An 11,971-nucleotide genomic window follows, 5' to 3' on the forward strand; every position below is an offset into this window, starting at 1 on the left:
TCCATGGCCTGTGGGGTTCTCATTGGCTACTCTGGTCATTTCCTCTTTCTCCATGAGACCAAAGGTTTGGATGGTGCAAGAGGCCTCCTCTTCACGTGGCAGTTGTTTTGGAGTTTGTCTTTGCTCAGTCCATAGGACCACGGACCTTTGGGCTCCATCTACACCTTCATATCATATGGTGAGTGTGGACACATAGAATGCAATGCAGTTAAACTGCACTATACAGGGTTAGTCAAAATGCATAGGCCAATAAGCCATTCAATTGAATGGCTTATTGGCCTATGCATTTTGACTAACCCTGTATTGTTTATTTATTGATTGATTTAAAACATTTATACTCTGCCCTTCTCACCCCGAAGGGGACTCGGGGCGGAGCACAGGATATATACGGCAAACATTTAATGCCGGGACACAAATTCTTATATATATACATAAACATTAAAAACATTTATCAAAATATTAAAATACACCATTTAAAACCGATGTAGCCAATTTAAGGTGCAGGTGCTTACCTACAAAGCCCTAAATGGTTTGGGACCATCCTAACTGCGTGACCGCATCTCCGTTTATGAACCCACGCGCTCACTTCGTTCATCCGGAGAGGCCCTGCTCACGATTCTGCCTGCGTCGCAGGCGCGTCTGGTGGGGACGCGAGACAGGGCCTTTTCTGTGGTGGCCCCCCAACGCTGGAACACCCTCCCCAAAGATCTTAGACAGGCCCCGACATTGGCAGTCTTCAGAAAGAACTTGAAGACCTGGCTGTTCCAATGTGCCTTCCCAGAATAGGAAAACTCCAATAACAAGTTCCAGAAGCATTTATTAGAATTAAGACTACTGCACAGAGGGCCACTTCACTTTGCCAATCTGATAACAGCAAAGATGGTCACTTCACCTAACAACAGTCAATCTGGTGATTCGCAAAGGGCTACTTGATCGAGAAACAGCCACTGCCCAAAACAGCTCCATCATACACATGCCACTTCCTCTCATACGCATGTCACTTTTCTTTCCCAGTGACATCTCAGAGGGCCACTTCACCTAGGGACACGCTTTGTGGTACAAACAGGCAATCACATAGATACATACATGTTGTTGTTCATTCGTTCAGTCGTCTCTGACTCTTCGTGACCTCATGGACCAGTCCACGCCAGAGCTCCCTGTCGGCCGCCACCACCCCCAGCTCCTTCAAGGTCAGTCCAGTCACTTCAAGGATGCCATCCATCCATCTTGCCCTTGGTCGGCCCCTCTTCCTTTTGCCTTCCACTTTCCCCAGCATCATTCCCTTCTCCAGGCTTTGCTGTCTCCTCATGATGTGGCCAAAGGACTTCAACTTTGTCTCTCGTCTCCTTCCCTCCAATGAGCAGCCGGGCTTTATTTCCTGGAGGATGGACTGGTTGGATCTTCTCGCAGTCCAAGGCACTCTCAGAACTTTCCTCCAACAATACATACATACATGTTTTGATTTTGATGTAGAGAGAAGACCATATGGCGTACGATATAGCAAATACTTTGCCCATATTTTGGTCTTTATGGCAGTGGTTCTCAACCTTCGTAATACAGTGCCTCACGTTGTGGTGACCCCCAACCATAAAATTATTATTATTGCTACTTCCTAATTGTAATTGTGTTACTGTTATGAATCATAATGTAAAAAATCTGAAATGCAGGATGTATTTTCATTCACTGGACCAAATTTGGCACAAATACCCAACAACAGCGCTCCATGCCGTCATCTCAGCCACATGACCTTGGAGGTGTCTATGGACAACACCGGCTCTTTGGCCTAGAAATTGAGCACCAACTCCCAGAGTTGGACACGACTGGACTTAATGTCAGGGGAAAACTTTTACCTTACGTTACCCAATATGCCCAAATTTGAATACTGGTGGGGTTGGAGGGAAAATTGATTATGTCATTTGGGAGTTGTAGTTGCTGGGATTTATAGTTCACCTACAATTAAAGAGCATTTTGAACTCCACCAATGATGGAATTGGACCAAACTTGGCACACAGAACTCCCACAACCAACGAAAAATACTGGAAGGGTTTGGTGAGCACTGACCTTGAGTTTGGGAGTTGTAGTTCACCTGCATCCAGAGAGCATTGCAGACTCACACAATGATGGATCTGGACCACACTTGGCACAGATACTCAATATGCCCCAATGTGAACACTGGTGGAGTTTGGGGAAAATAGACCTTGACATTTGGGAGTTGTAGTTACTGAGATTTATAGTTCACCTACAATCAAAGAGCATTCTGAACCCCACCAACAATAGAATTGGGCCAAACTTCCCACACAGAACTCCCATGACCAACAGAACATACTGCGAAAAATACTGGAAGGGTTTGGTGAGCACTGACCTTGAGTTTTGGAGTTGGAGTTCACCTGCATCCAGAGAGCATTGCAGACTCACACAATGATGGATCTGGACCACACTTGGCACAGATACTCAATATGCCCCAATGTGAACACTGGTGCCCAAGGAGCCACTCGCCCATCCCTCACCTCCTTCTGCCATCAGAAGGAGATGAAGGACAGGCGGATGGCTTTGCGCATGGGAGTGCCAGTGGCTCAGGGGGTCGGCCGCCATTTTGGAGGGGGCATGGCCAGCCAATGCGGCTTTGCGACCCCCAGAAAATGGCCAAACGACCCCCCAAGGAGTCGCGACCCCCAGGTTGAGAACCGCTGCTTTATGGCAATCTGTGGGAACCCACAATGGGAATCTGGACACACACTTTCCCAAGGTGTGGGGGGTGTTTATAGGTCGGTTTAGATGAAAGGAGATGGCATGATCGTCTGCCCATAGGTCTTGGGAATGCAGCACAACACAGCACAACACAGCAGCCGGTCCCTCCTGCCCATGCTGGGTCCCACTCCTCCTTATTCAAGGGCCCTGGACCCAGGTGTTTGGAAACCCCGTCCGTTTGCAGCCATTGGAAACATTGCATGCACCACTGTCCTTGCACTTGCTCGTCTGCAGCCGTTGGAAGGAGAACAGCAACCCATTACCCTTGCTGCTGATCTGTGGCTTTGCGCAATGCTATTTGCATTGACTGTGCACAGGCCGAGGGAGTGCATCATAGTGATTGCTGAGCATCGGAATATCATTCCCGTGATGTTGTCTCTCCAAATGAAACTTCTCAAAACTGATCGTCCTGCCATAAGTAGCTCTAATGTGCCCATAAGGAAAGGTTGCTACCTGAGTCCACATCTGATGCGAAAGCACACCTGGAAGGTGTAGCAAAGAGCCTTAGTTTTTGCTTTGTTGTTGTTTTTGTTGTTGTTGTTGTACATACAACGACAACAACAAGGAAAGGTTCCTACCTGAGTCCATATCTGATGCGAAAGTACACCTGGAAGGTATAGCAAACAGTCTTATTATTTTGCTTTGTTGTTGTTTTTGTTGTTGTTATTGTTGTACATACAACAACAACAACAACAACAACAACAACAAGGAAAGGTTCCTACCTGAGTCCACATCTGATGCAAAAGCACACCCGGAAGGTGTAGCAAACAACCTTATTTGTTGCTTTGTTGTTGTTGTTGTTGTTGCGCAATAACAACAACAACAGCATCAAGGAAAGGTTCCTACCTGAGTCCACATCTGATGCGAAAGCACACCTGGAAGGTGTAGCAAAGAGCCTTATTTGTTGCTTTGTTGTTGTTGTTGTTGTTGTACATACAACAACAACAACATCAAGGAAAGGTTCCTACCTGAGTCCACATCTGATGCGAAAGCACACCTGGAAGGGTTAGCAAAGAGCCTTATTTGTTGCTTTGTTGTTGTTGTTGTTGTTGTTGTACAACAAGGAAAGGTTCCTACCTGAGTCCACATCTGATGCGAAAGCACACCTGGAAGGGGTAGCAAAGAGCCTTATTTTTTTGCTTTGTTGTTGTTGTTGTTGTACATACACATTGGGCCATACCCCATTCCTCAAATCCAGATGTGTAATCTGCCTATCATGCCATATATTTATCCTAAATGTTTTTCAATTTCTTTCCACTTTTCGATATAATTACCAATAGATGTTAATATGATCCCTAAATATTTTATTTTTGATATGATTTGTATATTCCAGGTACTGCTCAAAGGACATTTAATCAACGACCAAGTTTGCAAATTTTGTGTTTTTTTTGTTTGTTTCTGATGCAATACCACTGTTTGGTTCGCTCCTGACACGATAAATAAAAGAGCTGCAGGAAGGCCAAGCCATCCGATCCAATCCCATCTTGCCCCAACCTAAATCCAAATCCCACCTAGGAATAAAACCCAAATCCTGACCTTGGCATGAAAGCTACAGCTGATGCCACCTTGGCCCACCCAACTCAAACCTGGACCTTCTCTTTGCCACCGAGAGAAGAGAGAGATTTCAAAGAAACGACAGACCACGATGGAGTTTGCAATGCTTCAAAGCAAGATATATTTGTTTCTTGGGTGTACAAGTTGGCACACTTCAATGGAGGAGTCAGAGCTGGGGAGGGTTAGAGAAGGGTGAGAATGCATGCCTAGTCTTCTACGTATTGTGAATGCTGCAATGGCAAAAGAAGCTGCAGGAGAAATGGAGACAGCAGGAGAGGAACGCTGCCCGGTTTATCTCCTCCTACACTTCCGGCCTCGGTTGACAATGACCTTGCCTTCGTCGTAGTGGACGGGATAGCCTTGGTCGCAAGCGATGACAATATGGCGGGGCCGGTTGTCATGCGTGTATTTGCAGGGCTGGCGGTTGGAACCACCTCTGAGCTTGCAGGTGGTGACGCGGAAGGAGTCACAGCTCAGGCGCAGGTTCCCGTAGGGCTCCCCTTTATTTCCACACACGTCTTTGATGGCCGAATCAGTGGCGTGGATGAAGCTGTTCGTGTTCTTGCAGTTGGGCCTGGTCAACCCTCGTTTCGCCATCAGTTTGTCGCAGTACTTTCCTCCGGTGTTTGCGTTGGAGTTGTCCCGATGCTGGTTCAGGAAGTGGATGTACCTCTGCCTGACCGCAGGAGGTTGCTTGGCCGCATCCATTTGGGTGACCAAAGCTGCCAGGAACCTCAAGAGAAGGAGAGGAGCAGGTCCTCTGAAAAGCCTCATGGTGGAGACCAACACCAAGTACCTAAAGCAAGGGAAAGAGACAACATTGAAGTTTGGGAGATTCAAGCTCAAATGTGGCACGGAAAACCAACGGGCAACCTTGGACAGGGCACACTCTCTCGCCCTCTATTCCTAGGGTATCAAAGCCATTTTTGTTAGGTAGACAGGGGTGTTGTAAGGGGAGACACGTTCACAAAGGCGAGAGTGCTGGAGGAAGATATCAATGATAGGCTGGAGCCCACGGCGAGCCCCCAGAGGGATCCTGTATTGGGGAATCCAAGGGAGCCTGACATCAGTCTGAAGTCTGATCTGGCCACGGTCGTCCACGTTCTGGTTACATCCCAAATATTATTATTATTATTATTATTATTATTATTATTATTATTTATTAAACTTTATTTGTACCCCGCTAGCATCTCCCAAAGGACTCGATGCGGCTTACAAAGGCCAAGGCCTCAACACACAACACAACAATACAAAACCTAAGGCAAATTAAAAACAATTGAAGCAATATAAACAACAAGCAATAAACAATACACTAAGACACAATAAAACTGGGCCGGGCCAGAGTAATGGGTACAGGATTAAAAGTGCTGATGTGACAGGTGGAATATAAGGCTTATAAGGCAAGTGCAGTGTGCAGTGTGCAGCAATCTTAGTTTTAATAAAGTGCTTCTGGGACTTGTTGTTGGAGATTTCCTAATCCGGGAAGGCACATCGGAACAGCCAGGTCTTCAAGTTCTTTCTGAAGACTGGCAATGTAGGCCCCTGTCTAAGATCTTTGGGGAGGGTGTTCCAGAGTCGGGGGTCCACCACAGAAAAGGCCCTGTCTCGTGTCCCCACCAAACGTGCTTGCGACGCAGGCGGGATCACGAGCAGGGCCTCTCCTGATGACCGGAGCGAGCGTGTGGGTTCGTAGACGGAGATACAGTCACGCAGGTAGGCTGGCCCCAAACCGTTCAGGGCTTTGTAGGTCAGCACCTGCACCTTGAATTGGGCTTGGAAAATAAACGGCAGCCAGTGGAGTTCCTTGAACAGAAGGGTTGACCTGTCTCTGTAAGGAGCGCCAGTTAACATCCTGGCTGCTGCTCGTTGGACCAGTTGGAACTTCCGAGCCGTTTTCAAGGGCAGCCCCACGTAGAGCGCATTGCAGTAGTCCAATCTGGAGGTGACCAAGGCATGGACCACCCCGGCCAGATCAGCCTTCGCGAGGTACGGTCGCAGCTGGCGCACGAGTCTCAGTTGTGCGAAAGCCCTCCCAGACACCGCTGACGCCTGAGCCTCAAGCGTGAGCGATGAGTCCAAGAGGACTCCCAAACTGCGGACCTGTGGCTTCAGGGGGAGTGTAACCCCGTCCAACACAGGTTGCCACCCTATACCCCGGTCAGGTTTACGATCGACCAGAAGGACCTCTGTCTTGTCGGGATTGATCTTGTTCCTGCTCATCCAGATAGACACAGTGGCCAGGCACCCGTCCAGCACTCGAGAGGCCTCCTTGGAAATAGAGAGCAGTACGTGTGAAAAAGATCTTGGAGTCCTCGTGGACAACAAGTTAAACATGAGCCAGGAATGTGATGTGGCGGCAAAAAAAGCCAATGGGATTTTGGCCTGCATCAAGAGGAGCCTAGTGTCTAGATCTAAGGAAGTAATGCTACCCCTCTATTCTGCTTTGGTTAGACCACACCTGGAATATTGTGTCCAATTCTGGGCACCACAATTCAAGAGAGATATTGACAAGCTGGAATGTGTCTGGAGGAGGGCGACTCAAATGATCAAGGGTCTGGAGAACAAGCCCTATGAGGAGCGGCTTAGGGAACTGGGCATGTTTAGCCTGAAGAAGAGAAGGCTGAGAGGAGATATGATAGCCATGTATAAATATGTGAGAGGAAGCCACAGGGAGGAGGGAGCAAGCTTGTTTTCTGCTTCCTTGGAGACTAGGACGCAATGGAACAATGGCTTCAAACTACAAGAGAGGAGATTCCATCTGAACATTAGGAAGAACTTCCTGACTGTGAGAGCCGTTCAGCAGTGGAACTCTCTGCCCCGGAGTGTGGTGGAGGCTCCTTCTTTGGAAGGTTTTAAACAGAGGCTGGATGGCCATCTGTCAGGGGTGATTTGAATGCAATATTCCTGCTTCTTGGCAGAATGGGGTTGGACTGGATGGCCCATGAGGTCTCTTCCAACTCTTTGATTCTATGATTCTATGATTCTAACGCGCTCTACAGTTTGTCATGTTGTGGTGACCCCGAACAATAACATTATTTTCATTGCTACTTCATAACTGTAATTTTGCTACTGTTATGAATCGTTATGTAAATATCTGATATGCAGGATGTATTCTCATTCACTGGACCAAATTTGGCACAAATATCCAATATGCCCAAATTTGAATACTGGAGGGGTTGGGATGGGAGGATTGATTTTGTCATTTGGGAGTTGTAGTTGCTGGGATTTATAGTTCACCTACATTCAAAGAGCATTCTGAACTCTACCAATGATGGAATTGGACCAAACTTGGCACACAGAACTCCCATGACCAGCGGAAAATACTGGAAGGGTTTGGTGGGCATTGACCTTGAGTTTGGGAGTTGTAGTTCACCTACATCCAGAGAGCCCTGTAGACTCAAACAATGATGGATCTGGAGCAAACTTGGCACGAATACTCAACATGCCCAAATGTAAAACCTGCTAGAGTCTGGGGAAAATAGACCTTGACATTTGGGAGTTGTAGTTGTTGGGGTTTATAGTTAACTTGGGCATTGACCTTGAGTTGGAGTTGAGTTGGAGTTGTAGTTCACCCACATTCAGACAGCACTGTGGATTCAAAACAATGATGGATCTGGACCAAACTTGGCACAGATACTCAAGATGCCCAAATGTGAACACTGGTGGAGTTTGGGGAAAATAGAGCTTGACATTTGGGAGTTGTAGTTGCTGGGATTTATAGTTCACCTACAACCAAAGCTCCACCAACAATGGCATTCAACCAAATTTGGCACACAGAACACCGTGACCAACAGAAAATATTGCAGGGGTTAGATGGGCATTGACCTTGAGTTTTGGAGATGTAGTTCACCTACATCCAGAGAGCACTGTGGACTCAAACAATGATGGATCTGGACCAAACATGCCACAGATCCTCAATATGCCCCAAATATGAACACTGGTTGAGTTTGGGGGAAATAGAGCTTGATATTTGGGAGTTGTAGTTGCTGGGATTGATAGTTCACCAAAAATCAAAGAGCCCCTTGAACCCCAACAACGATAGAATTGGGGCAAACTTTCCACACAAAATCCCCATGACCAACAAAAAATACTGTGTTTTCTGACACTTTTGGCAACCCCTCTGACACCCCACTCGTGACCCCCTCCCAGGGGTCCCGACCCCCAGGTTGAGAAACACTGCTCCAAATTCTGGTGGTGAAAACTAGGGGTTGCTGGTGCTTTGCTTCTACAGTGTTGTTAACGTTCTGGTGGTGAAAATTTCCAAACTCTAACAAAAATTTCAAAATTTCCTTATTATTTCATTATTTATGATTTTTATGACAGAACAAATTAGGAACTGCCATTTATAATGAAATTTTGAAAGTTTTGTTAAGAGTTCTGAAATTTTCACCACCAGAGTTTTAGCAACACTGTAGAAGCAAAGCACCAGCGCCCCCTAGTTTTGGTGGGCATTGACCTTGAGTTGTAGTTGAGTTGGAGTTGTAGTTCACCCACATTCAGACAGCACTGTGGACTCTAAACAATGATGGATCTGGACCAAACTTGGCACACAGAACTCCCATGACCAGCGGAAAATACTGGAAGGATTTGGTGGGCATTGACCTTGAGTTGGAGTTGAGTTGGAGTTGTAGTTCACCCACATTCAGACAGCACTGTGGATTCAAAACAATGATGGATCTGGACCAAACTTGGCACACAGAACTCCCATGTCCAAGAGAAAATACTGGAAAGGTTTGGTGAGGATTGACCTTGAGTTTTGGAGTTGTAGTTCACCTACATCCAGAGAGTACTGTGGACTCAAACAATGATGGATCTGGACCAAACTTAGCATGGAGTCGAAATGTGAACACTGATGCAGTTTGGGGGAAATAGACCTTGACATGTGTGAGTTGTAGTTGCTGGGATTTATAGTTCACCTACAATCAAAGAGCATTCTGAACCCCAACAACAATGGAATTGGGCCAAACTTCCCACACAGAACCTCCATGACCAACAGAAAATACTGTGTTTTCTGATGGACTTTGGACACTCCGTCATTGTTTGAGTCCATAGCGCTCTCTGTAGGTGAACTACAACTCCCAAACTCAAGGTCAATGCCCACCAAACCCTTCTAGTGTTTTCTGTTGCTCATGGGAGTCCTGTGTACCAAGTCTGGTTCAATTTCATCATTGGTGGAGTTCAGAATGCTCTTTGATTGTAGGTGAACTATAAATCCCAGTAACTAGAACTCCCAAATGTCAAGATCTATTTTCCCCAAACTCCATTTGTGTTCATATTTGGGCATATGGAATATTCGTGCCAAGTTTGGTCCAGATTCATCATTTTTTGAGCACACAGTGCTCTCTGGATGTAGGTGAACTACAACTCCCAAACTCAAGGTCAATGCCCACCAAACCCTTCCAGTGATTTCTGTTGGTCGTGGGCATTCTGTGTGCCAAGTTTGGTTCAATTCCATCGTTGGTGGAATTCAGAATACTCTTTGATTGTAGGGGAACTATAAATCCCAGTAACTACAACTCTCTAATGACAAGGTCTATTTCCCCCTAACTCCATCTGTGTTCATATTTGTGCATATGGCATATTCCTGCCAAGTTTGGTCCAGATCCATCATTGTTGGTGGGGCTCAGAATGCTCTGTGATTGTAGGTGAACTATAAATCCCAGCAACTACAACTCCCAAATGTCAAGATTCTATTTTCCCCAAACTCCACCAGTGTTCACATTTGGGCATATTGAATATTTGTGTAGAGTTTGGTCCAGATCCATCATTGTTTGAGTCCACAGTGCTCTCTGGATGTGGTGAACTACAACTCCCAAACTCAAGGTCAATGCTCACCAAACCCTTCTAGAGTTTTCTGTTGGTCATAGGAGTCCTATCTGCAAAGATTGGTTCAATTCCATCATTGGTGGAATCATAGAATCATAGAATCATAGAATCAAAGAGTTGGAAGAGACCTCATGGGCCATCCAGTCCAACCCCATTCTGCCAAGAAGCAGGAATATTGCATTCAAATCACCCCTGACAGATGGCCATCCAGCCTCTGCTTAAAAGCTTCCAAAGAAGGAGCCTCCACCACACTCCGGGGCAGAGAGTTCCACTGCTGAACGGCTCTCACAGTCAGGAAGTTCTTCCTAATGTTCAGATGGAATCTCTCTTGTAGTTTGAAGCCATTGTTCCACGTCATAGTCTCCAGGGAAGCAGAAAACAAGCTTGCTCCCTCCTCCCTGTGGCTTCCTCTCACATATTTATACATGGCTATCATATCTCCTCTCAGCCTTCTCTTCTTCAGGCTAAACATGCCCAGTTCCCCAAGCCGCTCCTCATAGGGCTTGTTCTGCAGACCCTTGATCATTTTAGTCGCCCTCCTCTGGACACATTCCAGCTTGTCAATATCTCTCTTGAATTGTGGTGCCCAGAATTGGACACAATATTCCAGGTGTGGTCTAACCAAAGCGGAATAGAGCATGGGGAGCATGACTTCCTTAGATCTAGACACTAGGCTCCTATTGATGCAGGCCAAAATCCCATTGGCTTTTTTTGCCGCCGCATCACATTCCTGGCTCATGTTTAACTTGTTGTCCACGAGGACTCCAAGATCTTTTTCACACGTACTGCTCTCGAGCCAGGCTTCGTCCCCATTCTGTATCTTTGCATTTCATTTTTTCTGCCTCAGTGGAGTCTCTTGCATTTGTCACTGTTGAACTTCATTTTGTTAGTTTTGGCCCATCTCTCTAATCTGTCAAGATCGTTTTGAATCCTGCTCCTGTCCTCTGGACTATTGGCTATCCCTCCCACAGAACTCCATCTGTGTTCATATTTGGGCATATGGATCCATCATTGTTTGAGTCCATAGCACTCTCTGTAGGTGAACTACAACTCCCAAACTCAAGGTCAATGCTCACCAAACCCTTCTAGTGTTTTCTGTTGGTTGTGGGCATTCTGTGTGCCAAGTTTGGTCCAATTCCATCGTTGGTGGAGTTCAGAATACTCTTTGATTGTAGGTGAACCATAAATCCCAACAACTACAACTCCCAAATTATATTTCATAACAGGAGCAAAATTACAGTTACGAAGTAGCAAAAGAATGTTATGGTTGAGGGTCACCACAACATGAGGAACTGTATTAAGGGGTCACGCTATTAGGAAGGTGGAGAACCACTGGACTAGAGTCAAAGCAGCAACGAAGGAGGGCTTGTTAGGAATTGTGGGAACTGGAGTCCAAAACACCCGGAGGGCCGAAGTTGGCCCATGCCTGGCTCAACTCATTAATTTGCTAATTACTAATTTCCTGCCTTTCCCCGCTATATGTATACAGGAAGTGCAGCATCCTGAAAAGGAGAGATGATAATTCGTTATGCATATATATTGTACTCACTCGCAGAACACAGGAAACGTCTTTGCAGGATGGAAGGAAGGTCGGAAGGAAGGCAGGCTTCGGCTGGCATAAGACTTGCCCATTTTGTGCCCATATATATATATCGCAGGGTTTGCAGAGCCCCTCCCCGACTTGCTATATTCTGTAATCCTTTCCCTTTCCTCCCAATTAAAATATATATATATATTTCAAAGAGGCAACGTAGCTGCCGTTAATGTGGAAATTCGGAGTGGCACTTTTTGGGTTTCTCAACCTTCCTAATGCCGCAACCCCTTAATAGAGTTCCTCATATTG

At 46.2% G+C, this 11,971-nt stretch overlaps 1 protein-coding gene across 1 annotated transcript; it reads right to left on the reverse strand.

Annotated features, from left to right (window-relative positions):
- Positions 1 to 4,438: 4,438 nt before the first annotated feature.
- Positions 4,439 to 11,731, reverse strand: LOC132779705 (angiogenin-like). The gene is made up of 2 exons (XM_067469519.1): positions 11,678 to 11,731; positions 4,439 to 5,098 (listed from the first exon to the last, which is right to left on the reverse strand). The coding sequence occupies exon 2, from the start codon at positions 5,074 to 5,076 to the stop codon at positions 4,594 to 4,596; it is 483 nt and encodes a 160-aa protein (XP_067325620.1). The 5' UTR covers positions 5,077 to 5,098; positions 11,678 to 11,731; the 3' UTR covers positions 4,439 to 4,593.
- Positions 11,732 to 11,971: the final 240 nt, after the last annotated feature.

This window comes from Anolis sagrei, chromosome 6, assembly GCF_037176765.1.
Source record: "Anolis sagrei isolate rAnoSag1 chromosome 6, rAnoSag1.mat, whole genome shotgun sequence".
Lineage (NCBI taxonomy): Eukaryota > Metazoa > Chordata > Lepidosauria > Squamata > Dactyloidae > Anolis > Anolis sagrei.